Here is a 24410-nt window from a genome sequence, read left to right on the forward strand (position 1 = left end):
CATCCCTGCTGGAGGAGAGGAGAGGAAAGGAGAGAGAGATGGATATAGAGAAGGGTAGAAGGAGATAGAAGTAAAAGGGAGTAAAAGATGAATCAAAGGTCCCCAGTCACGCCAGCAGCGACAGCAAAGGAAGAGGCACAGAGTGAATGCGACTCACAGCCACAGTGGCAAAAACAGGGAGAAAAATCAGGCTGAAGCAACTCTCAGCATCATTAGTACTGGGTACGGGGAAGCCACGATGACGTCACCTATTGGGTGCCACGAATAGTGGTGGGAGTGGCTTCATGTCCCCGCCTGTTAAAGAGACGGTACAGATTTTTTTTTTTCTCAGCCAAGCTGGCCTCAGTGTGGTCCCAGCAACTGTTCTGAGAATACTGCTAAACTGACATTACTGTAGCACAGACCAGTGACACGAGAAGCCCCTGCAGTGTGTGTGCATGCCTGGAGCTGATGGGGTTCAATAGTAATTGATAATAATGCGGCCAGTGACAATCTGTGCATTTATTAGAATTTTTTTTCCAGGATCTTTTTATGTCAAATGACAGATGGACTAGATTTATTCAAGGTCTATAAAAAAATTCCCTGCTGTGCAGACACACATATAGACACACATATAAGTAGACAGCAAATAACCGTATTCCTTTGCTTTTGAATAAACCAGCATAAATATATTCTCGCAAATAAGAAATATTCTTACCCTGAAGGTTACGCGTCACCTACTAATGCCAGTAAACTGAAAATACCAACAACAAAAAAACTATTTATTTTGAAATTGCATGCACAGGCATTCTGAATTTATTGTGCCTATTCGCCCCCTAGAAGCATTCTTCCACTTTAAAGAGGAACTACATCCACTATAAAAGACAAACCTATTGAATTGAATTGTTGTTTTTTTTTATCTGTATTGCTTGACATTTCATGGCGTGTGTGTGCCATATGTTAAATACCATGTGATATAAAAATTAGGGGGAAAGGGAAGATATCAGGGGTATTCAGCCACATGCTATTCTCAGGTCCCCTATTGTTCATTTCGCATGTGGAAGTACACAGCGCCACCTAATGGAAGAATACCACACTGCAACCCACCTTCACAAAATGACACAATCCTGAAATATATTTGATTGCATATTGTTCGTAATTTCATCAGTAAAGATAGTTACAGGGCACTCTACACTTTCAGAATGAGAAGGGGCAAATGATACTCTCCTGTGATTAGGCTGCTGAGCTGAGAGTGTCAGACAGAAAGAAACGCCATCTGAATGTATCCCATCCACTCATATTTATTTTCTATTTGACCACAGTATAATTAAATCCATTAATGTGCTAATTTATTCAATATGGAAATACCAGAAAAATGTTATTCATCTTTAAAAATTGGACTGCCTTTTTCATGTTTCGCTGCGAAAATGAGCAAAAATGGCACAAATGACTCTTTTCACTCTGCACTGGACAAATCTGCACGGAAAAGATTGAACTGATGATGCATTTATTACGGAGTGGTGCTTTTGAATCCTTAATGTTGAGCAAAGCAGCTATCACACATTGCTGCTTGCACTGACATTGTATTGGATCAAAAGGACAGGGCAAAGCAGACCAATCAGAATTGGCGAGGGCGGGGTGTCTTTTATCACCTTGACGGGTGTTGTACTGTAATAGGGAGGCTGCCCTGCATGTTCCCCTAGGTCTCCTAGGGCATGGCGTTGCGTCACCCTCATTTCAGTTGACATCCCACTGCATCTTTGTCACTGAAGGGCACCCAAAAATGTCTCACCTTCAGCATCGAACCACATTGGCTCATTTATCAAGTTACAGACCTTACACTGGGGTAGGAACTTCTCTCAAATGTCAGCAGCTGTTCTCAGTAAACCATTATATTATCATAGTCATTTAATTATAAATGCTTTAAAGCTTTAGGCCATGGGAAATTATTGTTCCAAGCCATGTTGAGCGATAAAAATATTATGGAAGTATTCAAGATTTGGCTAATCCATGAACAATTTATCATATCACTAAATATATTTCAATTTCTAGCCCTGACCAGGGATGGCTTTGGCAGAGTTAATCTTGTTGCTCACTAGCTACCTCTGCTGGTCGATCAGGCCTCTACAAGTTCACCTGTTGGAGCTGCGCAGGAAGTGTCTTATTTGACTCAAAATTGTGCAAGCGCGACTTGCTGCAGTGAAATTAGGAGCTCAGCACACTCCCAAATCGATAGAGGAGGCTGCAGCAATGAGCACTGAGATATATATGGATTGCCAAATAAAAAGGAGGAAGAGCGTTTTTCAAAATTAATCTGCAGAGCGACAATGCATCACTGTCAGAGCCAATGTGGATTTCATGGAAAACAAAAAATACATATCTTTCATTAAAAATGAGTTATTAACACAGTCACCTTTTAGGATTCTGCATGATTTAAAATAGACAAAAGATTTTATGAATTCTTACCCAGGTAATGTCACAAAGCACTTATTGACACTATTAAATGCCATTTGCGCTGACTTTGACAGAAAAACTATTTTATCTATAGAGTATCAGTCATTTTCAAATCAACCTTACCTTGCAAGTCAATTCCCTTCCCTTGAAGTAATTTCCTGCAAGCAAAGGTTTTATGTCCAATGTAATATGCAAGAGGCTAGACTTGATTTTATCCCAATCTTTTACAATTAATGCCATCTAGAATCTGCTTACTGCTTTAGAATTTATTCATTAATCTCACCAAACTTTGTTTAGTCCCGGAAGACCTGGCAGAGTGCCAGGGTGCTACCTCCGCAGAAAGTCAATGACAGGTAACCCCCACGCAGCTTTGAGCTCAGTCTCTCTGTAAGCACAAAATGAACCGCTAACACGGAGGAGGAGAAGACCGAATCACCTCTTTACCTCTCCTCCAGAGAATCCTTTCTGCTTAAGGTAAAGTCTTCCATGGATCTGTTCAGACCAGTTAATTGGGTCATTAGTTGTTAATTACCATAAACAACGGAGCCTGAGCCAGTTTTGTAGTAGGACTGCAGTGTCTGTATATACTGATTCCTAGATCTGGAAAGAACATATACTGCTTCAGTTTTGCTTGCTGCCGAATGTAATCCTGCCACCCCAGTTAATATGCATTTAACGCAATGAGTGGGTTTCGCAATGATATGTTACCACAGGGGTTATGGGTTAATTGAAATGCCAGATGCAGTTTACAAATGTAAATGCTATGGGTACAGCTGTTTAATGCTTTAGGATGTGCTTAACTTGTCTCTGGAGAGATGCATTAGTATACCTTCCTCTATAGGGCTGTAGTTCTCCCTTAGAAAGAAACAACTTATGTAATTATATTGGAGCCAAGTGATTAGTGTTCTAGTTATGTCATAATATTCATGAATGAACACAGCTTTGACATGTCAAGCTTCCAGCTGATTTTCTAACAGGCTTTTGAGGGCTTTTGCTTTTATTCCTTCCAGAGAATCTCCCCACGGCTTGCAGTCTTTGGCCCTTTCAATGAGCTGTTTGCTCATAGAAAAAAACATAAATCAGGCCTAGAAAAGAGCAAGAATGAAACTTAAACTGCCAAAATGGTAAACAAACTGTTCAAGCACCCTACATAGGCCATGTCCTCCAAGCAAACACAAAGGATAGGGATCAAAGGTCACTCCAACCACAGGGTTTGGCAACACTAATTACATCGCGGTCTATAATGTATTCCTGAATGGTCACAATGCCTCATAATATGTTTCTGTGTGATAAATACATATTATGAGCACCATAGCATAGGACAGGTTAAGTCCTCATATGGTTTAGTGAATGTTTTCAAAGGCAATTGCAGGAAGTGCACCACAGAATATTAACAAAGAAAATGGCATCGCTAATTGTTTATACACTTGAAATGATGAGATGTTGAAAAACTCCTCTTCTGAGTGGAATATTCTTTGATTCGATAGTTTGTATGGGGATTTTCAGAGATTGGGAGTGCAGGTAAGGGTAACAAAAATCAGGATTTTCCTGAAATGTGAACTCCAAAAAAGAAATAATTAAATCCATTTTGCAGAGTTCCTTTCTGAAGTCTAGCAGATGGTGGGACCATTATGGTTAATTTCCCCAAGCTCACATCCACGCGCACCATCCGTTGTTTTAGACATAATGAGGGTAGGAGGGGAGATTAGCTTCAAACGCACAGTGGGGCCCTTCTAGAATATCCAAGATGAAACCCACCCGCACCCACCAACCGCTAAGCTCGCGAAGGGAACGGAAGACTATCACAACGGGGCGTTCTTCAAAGCAGCACCGCGGTAGCATGATTTGGGCTATTGGGGGGAAGCCTGCGACCTCGCCGCCCCCTGCCTCAATCCTCTCCTAATTGCCTGAAACCCCCAGGGGCCAGACACGGTGGACCCTGAAATGACCATGTTTTTTTTTTTCTTCCTGGGGAAATTTGACAGCATCGATACTTCACGCTGGAGACTGCGATGAGGAAGTGCCTTTGCTCCAGGCCCTGTGTGTGTGTGAACGTGAACGGTGTTTGGTTGTCACTGAGTGGCTGTGGCCACCAACAAAGAGAAGAGATAAACTACACTTTGTAGGAGGGGTTGAAAGAAAACATTTGTCCACCTATAGCATGTCACTCTTTAATCTTCCGATTTCAGCAAAGCAGCAGAGAATGAAAACCAGTGTTACAAATACATCCAGACCCTGGAGGCCAATTCCAGCACAAAGGTCTAAGGTCATGAGATGAGCACTTTGTGATCTGGAATATCCCATGATGGATGATGCCAATCTCTATATCCACCTTCTTTGTGGAAAACTCTGTGGAAAATGGTTGGTGTACACCATTCTCATTGTGTGTGAAGCAGGGACAATGTCTATGCGACGCTTTTACAGACACCACGTGTATCTCTGTTCACATCCGCACAGAAAACTCACAATGCACTTAACCAATGTCTGTTTGCTTGCGAATGAGGAAGACTTGCACTTTACAATTTCAAGGAGAACAGCATTGTATTGAAAGGGGAAACCTTATCAGCCTAGATGGTCTGAATGAATGAATACAAGGATACAAGGAGCCGAAGAATCATTGCACCTGCTAGTGTGTTGGCTGGATGAAAAGGTCTTTTTAACCAGTATTTTTTAAATACTTTCTCAAATAAAAAGAATAAATGCACTGTTCTTGAAAGCATTTTTCATGATTGAAATTGCATGGTGGAAAAGATTTTGATTATTATTTATTAACAATCTATTTATTCATTCATGAATTAATTTAGTTCCAAGAAGAGTGTGGAAATCTGATGTCTTTGCATAGTTCACTGTATACTTTACTCAAATTATTTTTGAGTGTACAGTTATTACGGTTTTCACGTAGGTTCACATTCACAAGAATATACATTCACTTAATTCTAAATTATCTTTGTGTTTGTGTTTATAACAATTTGTTTATTTCCCTCTCACAGTAGTGATTACATTTTTACCAGCCAACATCCAATGGATTTACTCCAGAAATACATTTGGGATACATAACAGACTATTATTTCTGTAATGTAATGGCCAACTGGGAGTTTCTTTTCATACTAAATTACATTCCATAACATATAAAATACAAATTATAATACAAAATGTATTCATAGATATACAGATATCTCATTTAACAGGGGTTATAGAATATGCATCTTATTAAGGGAGAAAGCAAATCAATAGGCCTGCTTCTTGATTCTGCAGAACTTTTAATAGCACAATATAAGCCTTCAATTAAATCATGAGGGAGTAAAAAGGAGGAAAACATGAAACAAAAAATGTCTTTGCATAGTTCACTGTATACTTTACTCAAATTATTTTTGAGTGTACAGTTATTACGGTTTTCACGTAGGTTCACATTCACAAGAATATACATTCAGTTCATTCTAAATTGTCTCCATATACATTTTGTATATAAAGAAAATGTTTGTGTTTATAACAATTTGTTTATTTCCCTCTCACAGTAGTTATTACATTTTTACCAGCCAACATCCAATGGATTTACTCCAGAAATACATTTGGGATATATAACAGACTATTAGTTCTGTAATGTAATGGCCAACTGGGAGTTTCTTTTCATACTAAATGACATTCCATAACATATAAAATACAAATTATAATGCAAAATGTATTCATAGATATACAGATATCTGATTTAACAGGGGTTATAGAATATGCATCTTATTAAGAGAGAAAGCAAATCAATAGGTCTGCTTCTTGATTCTGCAGAACTTTTAATAGCACAATATAAGCCTTCAATTGGATCATGAGGCAAAAAGGAGGGAAACACGAAACAAAAAGTGAACAAAAGTGCTTGTTAAGCAGCTAAGTATGTATTGATTTTAAATACAGTATATTAAAAATATTAAATGATGACTGTACATATGGATTTTATAAGCAGGTTTATGACACAACTGTTGTATGTATTGTGTGTGACCATTTGCAGTATTTGATGTCAGGTAATTGCAAGAATGGCAGCATAGATCCCACCAAAGATTACCTAATTTCTCCAAATTACCAACTTCACCCAGCTGCATGTTCACGCTGAAATTATAGCCTCCATTTTTGGTTCCTGTTATTATTTCATTACCCCTTCAATGTCTTATTTCTTGAACATGAAACACAATATCTATGAATAGGGTTACTCTTCTGATACCTGTGTAATCTAGACATTACTTTCTGAAATAACACCAGCATTTTCATTCACAATTATCATTTAAACATAGTACATGTGATAAGGTCAACAATTTCATTTTACACAAAAGAGTGTTTGAAAATAAATTTCAGGGGGTGTCTTTGTATGTACCAGGCACAAATCCAGTTTTAATGATAGTGTTTATGAAGCTGAATCTCCAACTCCATACAGTTCCTGGATATTATTTTATAACCATACCCGTATGCAAAGCACCTTTCTAGGATATGTTTTCTTTATTACATTTTCCAAACTAAAATGTCTTTATTTTTATACTTTACTTAGTATATCACTATCACCTTTCAGTGTTTTTTAAACCTTCTCTATCTATGCTCACGTTTGCATTTTCCGTCTTTGATTTTTCCTATTTAGGTATGTAAACTATTCGTACAAATGGTTAGTTAGTTTTTTTTTGTGTGTGGAAAACTAGCCATAATCCTGCTTCTGTAATGTTTGTTGTACTTTCGTGTGGTTGTATGGAACATATGCAATACCTGAGTTTGCCACTGGATGGCAGGGGAAAGAAGGAAAAAAAACAGGAGTTACGCCTAACAGAGCCTGGAATAATTCAACTATAAATTTAGTTGAATATGTTATTAGTTACCTTTACTATGGAATGATTGAATGTTTCCCTGTCACTGTTTGTGCAATGGCACAATTAACTGTACACACAGAGTAATCAATGGGCATTTGGTCAAATTGGCATTTGCATCAATATAAAAATAAGTAGAGCCACTTTGGGTTATTATAAACAATATGCATTATGTGCAAATGTGTACTGCATGCTAATTCTGCCATTAAAAAGCATCCACAGGTCATGGCCCTGTGTGTCTGTCTGAAAAACAACATGTTAAGGATGAACATTGTTGGAACAGGTTAGACTTACATGAAAATTTAAGTTTTGTGCGTAAATATAAGCCCGGAAACACACACAGAAATAGAGGAAGTAGGATAGAGGATGGTATTTTTGAGAACACGTAATGCTATTTTTTTTTAAACTTGGCCAAATTTATTTTCCCAGAATACCTGCATGTGTAAATCCTATATATTCTCATTAAATTGTATTTAATTGAATTAATTTACTTTCAGTGTTCCTTATCCGTATAAAAATGTTTAAAATTTATATAATTTCACTGCCAGTCTCATTTTATATCTGGAAGACAATCCCTGAATAAACACGTTTTTTACTAAAATAAAAATAATAATAATAAGGACCGCTACCCGTGATGCATTGCAATGTTTTGTATCTGAAACACAGGCCGAAACGGCTTACTTGTTTCTAAGCTGTTTCGGACACGGCGACAGATTCTCAAAGCCAGATGCCTCGCCCTTGCTCACTGTGTGGTTCTGTGTGGTTCTATGTTGCGTATCATTTTCTGGTGCCAATCAAGTATCTTTGCTCTAGTGTCTCTCGCTAGTTGTCGCCCTTTGAAGCATTTTTCCCCAAAGGAAGATGGCGGTGCAGGAATCAGCTGCTCAACTCTCCATGGCTCTGAAAGTCCAAGAATATCCTACTTTAAAGGTGTGTTTCTGGGTTTTTTTAAACATTTTTAACGAACTTAATTTGGTCATGAAACTATAATTAAACCGCATAGGTATCAGAATAAGGATGAAACCGTTTATTGTGAGCTTAATTTTAGAAAAATGGTTGCTGTCTTGTGTGGAAAACACGTTAGCTAGCTAGCTAGAGCGAATCGGCTAACTTGGCTAGATCGCCAGAATTGTTTTGATCAGAATTACTAGCCAGCTCACGATAATTTACCGAGTAGTTTTAGGACGTCAATCTAGCAAGGTTATATTGCTAGCTATATACTAATTATAACAATTGACTGTATTATAACAGTTAGCATGTTTTAAACATGCATTGGCATTTTTCTGGTTGATTGGTTGTCGAGCAAATGTCACTTGCTCGACGCTGGTCACCCTATTTTCGTGCTTGATTAAAAATGTTTTAACTTAAGTAAGTACAAGTTCATTCATTAATAGCTCACATCGAGAAATATGCTACTACCGACATTGTCCTATTTTACAGTATTGCCACCCAGCCCTTCGTCTTGCGTCGGAGAGCTGTCGATTGATGTTATCTTTTAGAGGTAACGTTAACGTTAGCTAGCGAGATGACGACGAGTGCATGTCTCGTGTAATGTGAGCTACAATGAGTTTATACGAATATTTATACGAATAAAAAAAATAAGAATTTATCAGTGGGTTAACGTCGTGATAGCTAACGTTAGCTATCTCTAGTATATGAGCTAACATATTCGTTCTACTTTTGATTTAACAAACTGACCTGGATGCATATCTAATTCGACGATTAGCTAACGTTATGTTAGCTAACTATTTTAACTCCGATGGGCTTTGTCAATTATAATTAACGTTACCGTTTCTAATATACCTCCCTAGCCTAACTACAACACGATGCAATGGCGGTGTTTCATGTCTTGCTCAGTGCAGTGTAATGTATTAGCAGCCAGCTAATGTTTTGAGCTATTTAACAGTCAAGAAGACCCCTGGTCGTTTTACTCCGCACCTAAATCTTTGTACTAAATACGCATCTTAAAAACTACGTTTTGGTAGCTAACAACAATAACTTTATAGACCTTTGCGAATGCAGCCAGTGCAGTCTTAAAAATGGTCGCGTTTGTCAAGCTGACAGTCACGCCGTCTAGCTTGCTTACGAGCAACCACATTTGATGTGGTATCCTGGACTAATTGTGTAGCTAATGCTAACGCTGTAAGTGCATATAAACTCTGTGTTCACTGTTGCACGTTTACCCTATTTATTGTGAACAGATTGGTGTGGTGTGCACTGTTAAAGCATCTTTATGTACCCGTTTGTGGAACTAATTATTCGATGTGCAATTTCGTTGGATAGACACTGCTTTGGATCACCGACCGGACATTTATGCTTTGTTGTGGGTTTAAAGTTTAATGCGCTGTGTCCACGAAAACGAACGATCGCGGTACAATCACAGGAATTAGCTTGCAGAGCAGTTAAACGGCCAAATTCCATATGTTGTCAGACCCGGTGGACCTGATAGCCATGTTAAGGGCTCAGTGCGCACTGCTCCCATGTTTTTGAAATCGTCGATGATATTGGTTTTACCAGCCACCACACTGAGCCTTTTTGAAGTTGATTGTGCTACAGCTGCTTGATAAGAGGGAAGGCGGTCCACTCCAGGCCACATAAAGAGCGAACACAGCTGAGAGTGGACGAATCAACATTGAACCCGTTCAATATTTTGGCTCCTGCTGCAAAATGTGTGCAGTTCAGTTAGAGTGAGTGGGCATTGATGTCATGGACTTATCTGGCAGACTGACTGGACAGGTCAACTGTGGTGTTGGTCTGAGAGGGATAGGGCCTTTTGGGGTTACTCTGCATACTGGAGGAGTGTTAGAATCGTGTGCATATGTGGCTGAATGCTTCTGTTGTGCACACTTTAGCAATGCCATATTTGGGAAAAGATGAGATTTGATCATCTTAAAGATTACTATGCAATATTTGTCACATTCTACTTGGGTTGAACTGTGAACTGAAAAATTGTCTCCATGTCAACTCAGGTTGAATATTTATGTTTCTTTCTTCCTATTGTATGATTACTGTAATGCCACTAAGCATGATAGGAATTTAGTGCTGAGCATTTGTAGCCTTTTCGGGCGCTAATGCACGTATACACTCTGAGATGGCACTGTTTAAACAGCTAGGCTGTGTTTACAAGGGCTTTTAATGCCTGCTTTAAGCAGGATTAAACGGACCTTGTTCTGATGGAAAAGTCAGTGTGAATAGCACTACTGGAATGTGTTTTTGATGCATTTAAATTTAAGCAGATTGGGTAGTCTGAGGTGTATTCCACATTATAGAAAATGCCCATGTGCACAGGTACCCTATGAGACGCTGAACAAGCGCTTCCGGGCTGCGCAGAAGAACATCGACCGCGAGACCAGTCATGTGACCATGGCCGTGGCGGAGCTGGAAAAGACCTTGAGCAGCTTCCCGGTGATGGACTCAGTGGTGTCTCTGCTGGACGGTGTGGTGGAGAAGCTCAGCGCTCTCAAGAGGAAGGTGAGCTGGAAAGAGGACTCTAAACGTGAACTTCACAGGAACCACGCTGCTTCCTGCTTTCTTTGACCTGCCTTCAAGGTCGTTGCGTATGTGAGCGTCTTTCATGTCATTTGTGTGCAGGAGTGTTGCCCGTGTGTGTTTTCTCATATGTGTGCTTCCTGTGTGTTTTCTAATGCGTGTTCCCTGTGTGTAGGTGCTTGCTTTGGGTGTGCTGTGGGTACGTCCTGCCCACAGTAGTCCCAGTTGGCTGAACATTACAGGAGTGTTCCATGTGGTTGGGGGCATTGCAGGAGTGTTCCATTTGGGTGGGGGCATTGCAGGAGTGTTCCATTTGGGTGGGGGCATGGCAGGAGTGTTCCATTTGGGTGGGGGCATTGCAGGAGTGTTCCATTTGGGCGGGGGCATTGCAGGAGTGTTCCACGTGGGTGGGGGCATTGCTGGAATGTTCCATGTGGGCATACGCACCTGTGAGTGTTCTCTGAGGGCCTCACAGCCGAGGTCCCCGTGGGCGCTCTGAGGGCCTCACAGCAGAGTTCCCCGTGGGCGCTCTGAGGGCCTCACAGCAGAGTTCCCCGTGGGCGCTCTGAGGGCCTCACAGCAAAGTTCCCCGTGGGCGCTCTGAGGGCCTCACAGCAGAGTTCCCCGTGGGCGCTCTGAGGGCCTCACAGCAAAGTTCCCCGTGGGCGCTCTGAGGGCCTCACAGCAGAGTTCCCCGTGGACGCTCTGAGGGCCTCACAGCAGAGTTCCCCGTGGGCGCTCTGAGGGCCTCACAGCAGAGTTCCCCGTGGCTGTTTTGTTCAGGCGGTGGAGTCGATCCAGGCGGAGGACGAGAGTGCCAAGCTGTGCAAGCGGCGCATTGAGCACCTGAAGGAGCACAGCAGCGACCAGCCGGCGGCGGCCGGGGCCTGGAAGAGGAAGCGCATGGACCGCATGATGGTGGAGCACCTGCTGCGCTGCGGATACTACAACACCGCCGTCAAGCTGGCGCAGCAGAGCGGCATCGAGGTGGGGGAATGACCCTGTTCCCAAACTGTTATCACTGTTCTCACGCTTTTATCCAAGGCTGCTTACAGTAGATTAGACTAAGCAGGGGCCAATCCCCCCTGGAGCATTGCGCGGTTAAGGGTCTTGCTCAAGGGCCCAACAGCTGCGTTGATCTTATTGTGGCTACACTGGCGCTGAACCACCAACCTCTGTCCTGGAGACCTTAGATATTCAGAACCATAATTGTCACCTCACAATTCTGTGATGTTCTGTGTGGCAAATGTTTCCTTTAGTATTATTTTTGAGCTGATTGAATACACGTTGAATAAAATGGGAAATCATGTCAGCTCAGCAAACACTCAGCAACATCCCTTCAGCGCTTTGCTCAAGTACAAGGAGACACTCACCTGATACAGGATCAGTGTGTTATCTGAAGAGATAAGCATAGCGTTGTGTTAAGGCTAAAGCTATTAAGACGTCAAGTTTTCAGCAGCCTTAACTGAAAAAGAGTCTCTGTTAAAAAACCCGCATACACACTGGGTGCACAAACACCCTTTCTCTAGTTTTTTTACTGTGAGGTTCCTTAAGGATCAGGGGCGAGGAGCTATGCTGGAGAATGAATGCCCGATTGCACGCAAAACATCTCAATCATCAGAGCTCCTTTGTCCCTGGCTGGGATTCCGCTGCGGCGTGTCTGAGCCTGTTTGTACCTGCCACGAACGCCCCAGCTCCAGAGCTTCAGCACATCAACATAAAGGCTCATTCCTCTGATATTCTTCCTTTAAAGCCACGGCGTAAATGAGCGTGTCAAATGTATATTGGTTACCTTTATCTCTCCATTACCTAGCTCAAGGGACAGAGGACTGCTTAATGTTCATGCAGCCAAAGAAGGAGAATAAATTGCTCTAGGGATGTGACCTGGGATTGTAAATTTCCATTCAGTGGGATGGGTATACAGATACAGTCCACCAAAGAGGGCTCATTCCTAAAATAGAACATACAGATTACCTCATTGCTAAGAATATGAGATACAGACAGAGTTTATTTCATGCGTGTCTCCCGCTAACACTGGTAGCGCTCTGTTTGTAGTGACCCGCGTGGCATGGCCAGCAGTGTAGCGCAATGCTAAGGGAACGGGGCTTATATATTATAGTTTATGGTTCCAGTTCCCAGGTGGGGCACAGCTGTTGTACCCTTGAGTGAGGTACTTAACCTCAATTGCTTCGGTAAATATACAGCTGTATAAATTGATTGTTTCTAAAACTAAGACAAATGAACAAATGTGAGCCGTTTAAGATGAGAGCATCTGATAAATGCCTCAGTACAGTGTAATGAGTGTTGGCATCATTAGCTTCCACTGTAACACTTTTCAGTAAGGTTACAAGAATTGGCTTTAACTAATGGAGTTGCTAACTAGCTACTGAAAAGTTCAGTTGTGCAGCTGTACTAATGTTTTTTTGCATTGTTAATTCATGGTAACAACTACATTAGTAAATGCCAATTCATATTGGAATCCAAAAAGTGAATGCGTTTCTTAAAAATTAATTTCATGCTTATTGCATTTGCACTTCATTAATTCATGTTAACTGCATTAATACCAACTAACCTTACTGTAAAGTGTGGTCCCTCATTGCTCCTGGCCTGCCCTGTGCTCCTCAGGATCTGGTCAACATTGAGATGTTCCTCACTGCCAAAGAGGTGGAGGAGTCTCTGGAGCGACAGGAAACTGCTACTTGCCTTGCCTGGTGCCATGACAACAAGTCCCGCCTCCGCAAAATGAAGGTATAGGGCCTAACCCCATGTATGAGTGACAGGGACAGTTGCTCAGTGATCACTTGTTCTAGTCCACTACCCTATGGGCTGTCTCAGCCCTCCAACACTCTGTGGGTCATAGGTCAGTCAGTGTAACCTGACTGAATTATGTACATAATAATAGATAATATACCACACTTCATTTGGCCGGAGGTCCAAGATAACCAAGGAGGCTGATATGTTATGAACTTATGTAAATGTGTAAATGACGATTGCATACATGTAGTTCTGGTTATACGTGTGTGTGTGTGTGTGTGTGTGTGTGTGTGTGTGTGTGTGTGTGTGTGTGTGTGTGTGTGTGTGTGTGTGTGTGTGTGTGTGTGTGTGTGTGTGTGTGTGTGTGTGTGTGTGTGTGTGTGTGTGTGTGTGTGTGTGTGAGAGAGAGAGAGAGAGAGAGAGTGAGAGAGAGTGGAGCCTCCTGTTGTCAGTTCTGTGTGTGTTTCAGTGTGCGTTTAGTCACATATGTACCTCTTCTTCCAGAGCTGCCTGGAGTTCAGCCTGCGCATTCAGGAGTTCATTGAGCTCATCCGGCAGAACAAGCGCATGGACGGCGTCAGGTAGGGGGCGCTCTCCTCCCTACTTCCTCAGGCAGCACAGCCCTGAGGGGCTATCAGCACTCTGGAACAATGCACCAAGGAAGCTAATTAGAATCACTGTTTATCAGCATAGTAATGAAGGCGGCCTGATAAGTAGAAATCATATATTTTGGGCAGTCGCAGTGAATCTGGGAGGAGATGGATTTGTCAGATGAGCGATACGGTAATCGCTGGCATAATTGGCTTTCACAAACCTGTCACAGCTATTTCCCTGAGTGGTTTAGGAAAAGCACATTCATTTCAGTAGCTTTCGCAGGTAAGAGATGACACATTTAAACACGTCTGGGGAGAGAACATGATTAATTGAGCTGCTTGCTGAGCACTGACCCCTCCAAATGTCCAACCGTATCTCTGTAAGCAGATAAGAATAGCTTTACTTGCACTTGCTTTAAATATAGTGGCTTGACTATTTTTGTTGAAATTGGCAGTTGGAGCACTAATAATTCAGCTATTTCATGACGGGGGGAGAGAATCATAACGCAGGCGGACATTTGTTGCTTATTTATGTAACATTCTTGCTTATTTATGTATCAATGCAACCATTAATTAATTAATTAATGCATTAATGTAACCAATGCTTTAATTAACCGGGGCGACATGGCTCAGGCAGTAAGAGCAGTCGTCTGGTAGTCGGAGGGTTGCCGGTTCGATCCCCCGTCCGGGCTGTGTTGAAGTGTCCCTGAGCAAGACCTTACCCCCAAATGCTCCTGACGAGCTGGTCGGCGCCTTGCATGGCAGCCAATCGCCGTCGGTGTGTGAGTGTGTGTATGAATGGGTGAATGAGAAGCATCAATTGTACAGCGCTTTGGATAAAGGCGCTATATGAATGCCAATTTACCATTTAATGTCTTGACATCGTAGGCATGCACGCAAGCACTTTAGCCAAGCTGAGGGGGGGCAGCTGGACGAGGTGCGGCAGGCCATGGGGATGTTGGCCTTCCCCTCAGACACTCACATCTCCCCCTACAAGGTAACCGTGTTTATTCACTCACACTCTCCACATCTGTATGTCACACAATATGATGCAATTAGTTATTGGCTATTTTGTATCTGCAGTTCCATGGCAGGTACTTGTAGCTACTGTACAACAGTGGAAGCATAATAGGGTAGAGACCATAAATTCATGTAGTAGCAAATGGGAAATTTTGTTACAAATGGCAATCAACGTTGTACTATCCTTACAAAACTATCCTTAATTATTTTGTTTCATTAAAACATTATCAAACGCCTATATTTACAAAGCCTGAGTGGGTGTGGAATAGGATTGTTATCTTCTAAATCACCTGTTTTTGGCTATTATGCTCTGGAATAGTTCTAGAAACATCTTGCATTGATTATGGAACTTAGGAAATGGACAGGAGTGAACTGCGAAGAGCAGCCTGTTGATCTGGTACGTCTCTGTTCTGCTAGGACCTCCTGGACCCTGCTCGGTGGAAGATGCTGATCCAGCAGTTTAGATACGACAACTACAGACTGCACCAGCTGGGAAACAACTCCGTTTTCACCATCACACTCCAGGCCGGACTGTCCGCTATAAAAACACCGTATCCTTCGAGCGGTCACTGTGCGCGCCCTGCTATTCACCCTCACAACTGCCAACATTACATTACATTACGTGGCATTTAGCAGACACTCTTATCCAGAGCGACGTACAACAAAGTGCAAATCAAACACAAGAACACGTGCAAAAGTGGACCTGAGAGGACAGTACAGTTTCGAGTCCTAGTGTAAACAAACAGAAATTCAGAACCCTTGAAGAGTGCACACCCACGTCTCCTCAGTCTTAATCTGCCTTTTATTTTACAAAACATTCTGTTTGTGCTTTGAGGGTGAGGTGAAAGGCCTTTGTTAGGGGGAGAAAGGGGTCTGCCTTTTCTCTACAGTCAATGCCCGCCGAGACTAGTGGACCTGTATCCATTACATCTTGTAGTTTCTGTCACAAATGAGAGCTGTAGCCTGTATGGAATGTTACTAATGCCACTAATCATAAGCAAAGAAAGCAAACCCCAAGTGTGTCCACTGGAGTTTCGGTTCCCAACTGCATATGTGGTTGAAGGGGGTTTCACCAGTCAATGTGTGTGACTATCCAATGTGTGAATTACCTGCCTATGAAGTCATGGAACAGTGTCAAAAATGATTATCTCTATTATTGCTGTTTCTCTAGTGTGTGCTTAAGGCTCACTGCCAAAATTATTGACTGGTATTTTGTGCCAGAACATTGACAAATGTGTTCTCAAAATAATGAGTGCTCCCCTTGCAATTTAGGAAATTGGCTTAATTTAACATGGCCCATGACAAGGCCCTATGCCCATGCTCCTTAACCTAAGTGTTTCCAGGCAATGCTACAAGGAGGATGGCACTTCCAAGAATGCAGATTGTCCCGTGTGCAGCAAGTCTCTGAACAAGCTGGCCCAACCCCTGCCCATGGCCCACTGCGCCAACTCCCGGCTGGTGTGCAAGATCTCGGGAGAGGTGATGAACGAGAACAACCCACCCATGATGCTGCCCAATGGCTACGTGTATGGGTACAATGTGAGTCATTCAAAAAGACACAATGTGTGCCACGTGCTTGTGTGTGCAATCTGCGTCCCACACAGATTCCTGCTGGGACCCCTGCTTTTTTCTGTAAAAAAGTAAAACACTCAGTCCCCCCCCCCCCCCCCCCCAAATTCTTTCTCAGTGCAGTCTTTTTGGCTCAATACTCCAGCACGTTGGAAATCAAACAATGAAAATGGCCTTAATGAGCAGACACTCCCCTTTAATTTGGGGGTTTTACATCCATATCAGGTGATTAGTGAAGGACTTCATCCCTTTTTGCATCTTTTTTTCTTATTTCTCAGCCTCATAATGGCTTCTTAGACATTGGCAACTCTGATCTTCATTTTGACAATTGCCAATAACGGATTCCAAAGGTAATCAAAAGCCTAGAATCAAAACGAGATAAAACCTTATCTCTGTGATAAGGTAGTGATTGTATACACCTGACTAATCCAAAAGCTGAGAAGCTAATTGTCCAATTAACTTTGGTCCTCTAAAATGGGGGAGGGGGACTATGGATAACAAGGGATATAATTCCAACGTAGATCACTCAATATGGATGTAAATGCTTTCAAATTAAAGGTGACAGTTTGCACTTTAATATTTCATTTCAAATGCAATATACTGGAGTATAGAGTCAAAAGCGCAGAAATTGCACCACTGTCCAAATTCTTACGAACTGCACTGTATGTCCTGTCCGTCTGACCTGCAGGAACAGGGCAACAAGACTTATTCCAGTGTCAGTTTAAAGAGATGATTTATACAGTCTCACTTCCCTTCAGACTGTTAAGAGATTGTCATTAAATACAGATATTATTATAAAATTATATCCATCTTCTAACTTAAGATATTTTGGCACTGTTTGCATTCACTGATTCACTGAAACATTCTTGCCATTTTACATATATTCAATGCTTAAGCACTTCAGAAAATGGCTGTCTTAACTAGCGTATTTGTCTTGTAATAAGACTTAAGATCTTTTTCTCAAGTAGAAAATATTAGGTTGTTTTATTTTACTGTTTGCTTGACAAGTAAAATTCTCACTCAAATCTTGAAATGAGTCAAACTCGCCTCATTGACAGTTTTTTTCTAATTTAGCAGAAAAGTTATAGAAAAAAGATTTAAATTGTCGTGTGATGCGTGTGTAGATTGTGAAACAGCTGCTGGTCTCTGTTGTAGTCTTCATAATCACCGCCTGTTTGCCCCCTCAGTCTCTGCTCTCCATTCGCCAAGATGACAAGATCACCTGCCCCAGAACCAAAGAGGTGTTCAGCTTCTCCCAGGCCGAGAAGGTCTACATCATGTGAGACCGGAGGTGTGTGGGGAGGTTCGGCCCGGCCCAGAGTCCGATGGCCAGCTGCCCCAAGGCCCCAAGAGCTGTACACTGATGCCGTTGTTCCCTGTGACCAAATCCCAACACACACCCACACCCGCCTCCACCCTAGTTCACCTCTGCCCATCTCTCCCAGCAAGCACCCCACCTCCACACTGTCCCTCTGGAAATACCACAAAACTTATTCTACTGCTCGTACCCTACCTATTTGTAGTTACTCCAACCATTACCCCTCTCCCTTTGCAAATGCCCCAAATCTCTCGCCTGTCCGTCTGCTAATAAGCCAAACGTCACCATTCTACTGCTGCAACACCCCACCCTCATCCACATCTCTGCGATTACCCCAACCGCCTTCTTTCATAATCTTTCACTGCAAAAGCCCCTTGTCTGGTTTTTAAAAATGGGCTATACCCCACTTACACCTACCTCTGTGTGCAACTACCCCACTTCCACTTCCACTGTAGTTGCTGCAATGGCAAAAGAACCTGGAGGATGGAAACATGGAGCAAGAGGGAATTTGGGGGATTTGATTGACACACTGAACGTTAGTTCATAATCATATAGCATATAGTGGTGACACTGAAGCACAATGATTATTGTGCTATATGTGACAGGGCTCTGATTTAACATTTCAGAACAGTTTTGCCTTTTTAATCTTGAAGTAGGTCGGTCCCTGTATAATGTGACCTCATTGGTGTTGACCAACAACACTGTTTTTTTATAAGACGTGTATATATAGCACAAGACAAAGGGACTAAAATTAGCAGAGATTCTTTTTTTTTCTTTCTTTTTTTCTTTTTTCTTCCCCTAGAATGTTCCATAAATTGGAACTCATTAATAGTCCTCAAGCTGGACACTGCTGTTGCACGCACCATACCTCTCTTTAACTCTTACTCCTTCCCCCTTTCTCCTCCTCTGTCCCATCTTTCCCTCTTCCCTATTTTCTTTTCCTATCCTCTCTTCCTCTCTCTGTCTCTCTCAGGAGGCTACCTATTCCTCAATTGCAGAAGCTTGTTGAGGTGTTTGAACCGTAGGATATTTAGAAACTACCTATGCATGTTTATATTGTCAAGCTAGGAGAAGGGTTGTTTGTGTAAAATGACCTATAACAGTTTTTTTGTTTATTTAATAATAAAAAAATATCTGTCTTTGAAGTTTCTGTGTTCTCCAATAATTGATACCTTTGCTGGTGTGCACTGAGTGCAATGCCTTAATCTGGCACTGTAGAAATGATCACTATGACTATTGTGGACCGTGTTTACAGTAAAAAGATAGCACATGTTGCTTTGCAGGCACAAAACACTTCTCGCAGGCAAAGAAAAAAACAAAAAAACCACTACAAACCCTGTGGTTACCTCAGATGACCATTTCTCAAAGCTATATCTTAACTTCAAAGTACACCCAAAGGAGACCACTCCTTTAAGAATTGAGGGTGTTTCAAAGCAAAGTTGTTTGACATTTGTTTTTGTAGGAAACCAAATGCTTGTATCACAATTTTAGTAACTGCTAACTTATTGTGAGGAAATGGAGCTGTTGGGAGGTTTATAGTTCAGGTGGGGGCACTGGCATTGTTTTTTTTAACAACCTTGAGCTCAGCTGGAATTGCATCTGAAAAGATTCATACACATACTGTATATTTAGAAACTGAACAATGAAACTAGGTGGGTTCAACAAAATGTGTCTGATATTTTCCATGTGTCACTGAAAGTCTAATAATATTTAATTACAGTAGAGAGCAGAACCGGCGAGGGTTTGATGAACTGGCTTTGTGGACTCTGCCATTGACCACCAACAGATGGCAATATAACATGCATAATCACCTTGCTGCATTCTAGTAAACCTTATGCTGCATTAAACGCACAATATGACAGACACCTCTATTCAGTCCACATTTGTCCTTAACTTTGTCTTACCAGTAAGTAGATGCATTACACTTTTCATTCATAAACTCTGTTTGGCCAGTTTGTTAAACTTTAATAATTGTTCAAGAAAACCATGCACATTTTCATGTACTGTAATGTTATGTCAGTGTTGAGGAAAAAATGTTGATTGAATCCAGGGCATGATCTTCATAAATTCAGCCAAGCAGTATTTATATAGGATGCAAATAGCTACACAAAGTGAAGACATGATCGTGATGCAGAACAGAGGGGATGAAATTAACAGGTCTGTGTGGTAGAACCTGAAAATTAATTGTGAAATGTAGATATTTTACAGCAATCTTGGGGTGGAGTCCAGTATACTTTCTTACATATGCAGATTTATTTGTTGTGCTCTGAAACCATCAGCATGTAGGACTGGGTGACAAGAATTTAAAAGGTGAAGTAAAATTCATTTGACCTTTTTTTGAGGGAGAAATCAGGAAAACCATAGTTGAACCAATATTTGGAAAATGATTTCCTGACCTATTAACAATATTAATAACTAAATAATACTATTATTTATGAATAAAACAAGCACACCATCAATTTGAGGAATTAAACACAAGCAGAGCAAGATTAGGTTAATAGTTCCTCCCAGTATTGGTTCCACCCATGACCAGGAATAATTTCTTGAGGCTACTACAGAGGGTACTTGCGTTTGGCTTGTTTCATAGGTTTTCGCTTGCACTTCAGACTGAAATGTGACCCCCGCAGACATGAGATCCGGCTGGGTCGTAAAATGACCTCTGCGGAGGGTTATCAGAGGTCAGCGGCAGCTGGCTGGATCAGGGCTGTTGTTGTGTCTTGAGTGCTGTGGCAAATTGTCATTGATTGATGGATTTCCCTTGGGGGGGTCATGGCTTTAGACCTCAGACTCTGAGGGGGTGGCAGGGGGGAGATCCTCTGCCTGTTGAAAGCAGATAGCACTAGAAGCTCAAAGACTTCCAGGGGGGAACTGGGAGTGGGGGGGAAATTTGACAAACGGCTAACTATATTGCATTAAAACCTCCCTCCCCCATTCCTCATGCACAAAAAACCCATCACACAGCTGTGGCATGACATCATCATTTGGTCAGGAACAGCTCTGGAGAACAAGCTCTTAGGACTATTGTTAAAATGATAGGCCGACACATAATGTTTCCCTGTTAAATCACGTTCTCCATAACCTGTAGGGTTGATTGAAATTTTGATTGAAAATCACATGGACATTTTTCCTCCAGGTTCACTAAAGTCCATTGGCTAGTTTTTTTTTATTTAAATTATTATAAATTGAGAAAAATTGTCCTGTGCAAACCGCCCACTGTCCTGCAGAGTGGTGAGCACATTTTGTCTGAAAATAAGTACAGTACACACATTTTGAGAAACTATTAACACACAGTTATGGCATAGGACAAGTGAGATGGATATACTGCTCGAATTCGAATATCAAAAAATCAGACAGTAAAACCTCTTGTGTTTGTGTAGTAGCGTACATGCAATTTGTGTCAATCTGAGTGAAATAAATTGCCATTGGTCTTGTCTTGAGTTCATTCTAATTATCTTTCTCTAATTTGCTCCATGGCATATACATATACATTTTGATCATGGTAAGGACGTCATTATTTTTAACTTAAGTATTAACCTTCGGCTTTATCCATCCACTGAATGCAGTCGAATCTAATATTACTTCCAGTAGCTCTTAGCAATAGGTGACCTTAATAAAGTATTTCATGTAGCATAGTGTATTTCTTTAAGTGTGCTTGAACGCATAGGCCTACATCGTCGCCAGTTTATATAGGTCTACTTTAAATAAAAGACACTTAACAATAGAGAAAAATATAATATTCCCCTTGACCATCTTATGCAACTAAGTAGGCGATTTATCATGCTGGAATAATGTAATATAGGCATAGATTATAAACAGATCTAAACAGGTGAAACAGCAGCTGCTATAGGACAGTATTAACGCAGCTGCTTTCTGGAGGGGACTATCAGGCAAACGTGATGAATTGGGAGTTTGCGGTTGTGCCCTGTTGAAGAAGCGCCGTTTGGAGCATAAATATAGGCCTATGGTTCCGAATTTAAACTTTGGAACATGTTTATGTTCTGCATTTGCCTCGATCATTTACAGTTCTGGAGAAACACGGCACTTATTTTATACCAAAACAAAATACAGTTATACAGTATATAACAGATCAATTTTATCATTCATTTCTTTGATTTTTATTGTCTGAAACGGATAACGAGATCACAGTAAGATGATGCAATTAAATATATCGGATTGGTTTATAGTTGAGCATGAGTAATCCTCGGGGGGAACAGACTAGGGAAAAATATAATAAGGATGGTTTCAGTATTTAAAACATCTCATTTGAATATAATATATCTTATCTCTATAGCCTACTTGCATTTCTGTAATGAATGCTATACCTGGCAACTTGTCAAATTCCGAGTTTAATACAATTAGCAGCAGGAAACATTTTAGAAGGTAAATCTACGGCGAATACAAAAAATAACAACCACATGGCCGCGCGTGTTTTCAATACTATTCTCTTATTTAGACTGGGCTTCGGTGGCCGCTTTTCGTGCAGTTCCTCCTCATCATGCTTTAAGACTCGCACTGTTTTCCCAGATTTCACATTCACGTGCAGCCTGCTTTTGCCTCACTCAGACATTCTGTCGCCAGCCGTGTGACGTAACCTGCACTACGAGCTCCCACTACGAATGGTTTTCCTCCGCTGTCAAGGCAGATTTGAGAATAATCTAGTCCCCGCTGAATCTTTTTGATTACTTTTGCGATAATCCTGACCCTAACCTTGTGAACAAAATAATGGTCTTACAATTTACATGCACGCGTGTATCCCTCAAGGTATCAGAGCTGTGTTTGACTTTCACTCAAAAGTTGGTGGGTGCAAGACACTGATATGAATTTGATTTCCAATTTTGGTGGATATAGCCCATACAGCCTACCTGTAGTACCCATGTTGGATTTTTTTCTTTTTTCTTTGGTGATTACCCATTTAATGCTTAATATCAAGCTGCTGGATAAATTAATATGGCTTTTTTCAAGTGATTTTGTTTTATGAATATGCACATTTGCTTCAAGTTAAAACAGTCAAAAACATCTCAATGTTTAGTAGATAAAGGATACTAGTATTTTTTTCTTGGTGCATAAACATCATATTAGTAAGAAATGTGTTTGATTCATTGATGAGTCTGTTCTGACATGCCAGGGGTAACCTGTGGTGAGCTTTTTTTGTCAAGCCTCAGTAAATGAATCACCATAGTTGACACAAATGAATCATGATAGTCTATATTAAAGTGAAAAGATTCACTGCTCCTGTATGAGCATTGCCTATTTGTCTTATAGTTACCCGCTGCAATTAAGAATGCCATGATTATCCTTCACACATGAACCACTGCCACACTTTGCATCTCTTTAAAGATGTTTGACCTTTCTTAATTTCAAAACACAAATATGTGTTATTTTAATAATACAAAGGCTGATTTTCACTGAACACATTTTGCACATATTATAAATATGTTGGAACAGCACGCCATCAGAACAGAACAACAGAACATTCAACAGAACAGGACTCTCATGTTGACTATCTAACCTTCACATAACATTTTGGCCCTGTTTCCACTCATATCTGATGCTGTTTACAAATAGATGTACATGTGATGTGTTGTATATATGAGATTTGTGCATTTGGGCAAAAAATAAATTATTCTCTGGTGCACATAGTGTTAGCTCCACTGCAGAGTAACTATGACTCCCACTGTGATTTGCACAAATCCAATCCATATCCAATTCCATCAAATGCGAACAGATTTGTTTGGAAAACAGATATACAACAAGCTGCTTAGAATGACAATTATGAGAGGCTCTGATAAAACTCACTGAGCCTTATGGCAGAACACACTAACTGAACATTCTGAAGGTGTAGGCTACCTGAACATTCTGGTTGAAAACTCAACAATTTTCACTTGTGTTGAGCTACACATGAAACTCCATAAAGTATGTATTTATTAGCTTCTGCCAGGTAATTAATACATGCTTCAAAAGCATCCACACACATTTTCCTCTTTAAAAATGTTCACATTTTCCCCAATTTTTCAGATCCCTCAAAAGTATCTTTGCATCAAAAAGCTGTTATTTTGGCAGGAATGAAGCAACACTACAGTGAGACAAAGAGGCACAGTATTCACACAGCTATGCATCTGATACTGTAAGCTCTGTCTGTACTGACCTGATCTAAATGATCAAACAGACACAAGTGCTAGTGCTCTCCCTTTGATGAGATCCTGCAATGGCTGCTGATGGAGGAGGGTGTCAGAAATGCCAAAATGGGGAGCTACACCATTTGTTTTCAGAGACTCAATGGTTTGGAAAAAAACAAACATATTTTACAGTTAAGCCCAAGACCAATTGATTGGATTTGTAGAGGTAGATGGAGTTCTGAAATAGATAGTTGCATTTTCCATTATACTTACTAAGGCTTTA

General features: G+C 41.1%; 2 protein-coding genes across 3 annotated transcripts in view; one reads left to right on the plus strand and one right to left on the minus strand.

The window, feature by feature from the left end:
• The window catches only part of LOC133131014 (BTB/POZ domain-containing protein KCTD8-like), a 44685-nt gene extending 41803 nt beyond the window's left edge, over positions 1 to 2882 (minus strand). For both annotated transcript variants that reach the window (XM_061246089.1, XM_061246090.1), the window contains exons 1-3: positions 2717 to 2882; positions 2557 to 2591; positions 158 to 294 (exon numbers count right to left, since the gene is read on the minus strand). The gene's annotated coding sequence lies outside the window, so the exon portion shown is untranslated. The remainder of the gene's footprint in view (positions 1 to 157; positions 295 to 2556; positions 2592 to 2716) is intronic.
• A 5134-nt stretch (positions 2883 to 8016) lies between these two features.
• Positions 8017 to 19156, plus strand: LOC133130596 (E3 ubiquitin-protein transferase MAEA-like). The gene is made up of 9 exons (XM_061245270.1): positions 8017 to 8198; positions 10557 to 10739; positions 11541 to 11744; positions 13383 to 13505; positions 14016 to 14092; positions 14993 to 15101; positions 15542 to 15675; positions 16468 to 16663; positions 17881 to 19156. The coding sequence occupies exons 1-9, from the start codon at positions 8130 to 8132 to the stop codon at positions 17974 to 17976; spliced, it is 1191 nt and encodes a 396-aa protein (XP_061101254.1). The 5' UTR covers positions 8017 to 8129; the 3' UTR covers positions 17977 to 19156.
• The last annotated feature ends 5254 nt before the right edge of the window (positions 19157 to 24410 follow it).

This window comes from Conger conger, chromosome 6 (genome assembly GCF_963514075.1).
Source record: "Conger conger chromosome 6, fConCon1.1, whole genome shotgun sequence".
NCBI classification, from domain to species: domain Eukaryota; kingdom Metazoa; phylum Chordata; class Actinopteri; order Anguilliformes; family Congridae; genus Conger; species Conger conger.

Excerpts from the sequence above, each read along its gene's own strand:
- LOC133130596 (XM_061245270.1), top strand. The coding sequence starts at position 8,130 with ATGGCGGTGCAGGAATCAGCTGCTCAACTCTCCATGGCTCTGAAAGTC. Across the intron at positions 10,740-11,540 it reads TCAGCGCTCTCAAGAGGAAG|GCGGTGGAGTCGATCCAGGC; the intron begins GTGAGCTGGAAA and ends TGTTTTGTTCAG. Across the intron at positions 15,676-16,467 it reads CTGTCCGCTATAAAAACACC|GCAATGCTACAAGGAGGATG; the intron begins GTATCCTTCGAG and ends AAGTGTTTCCAG.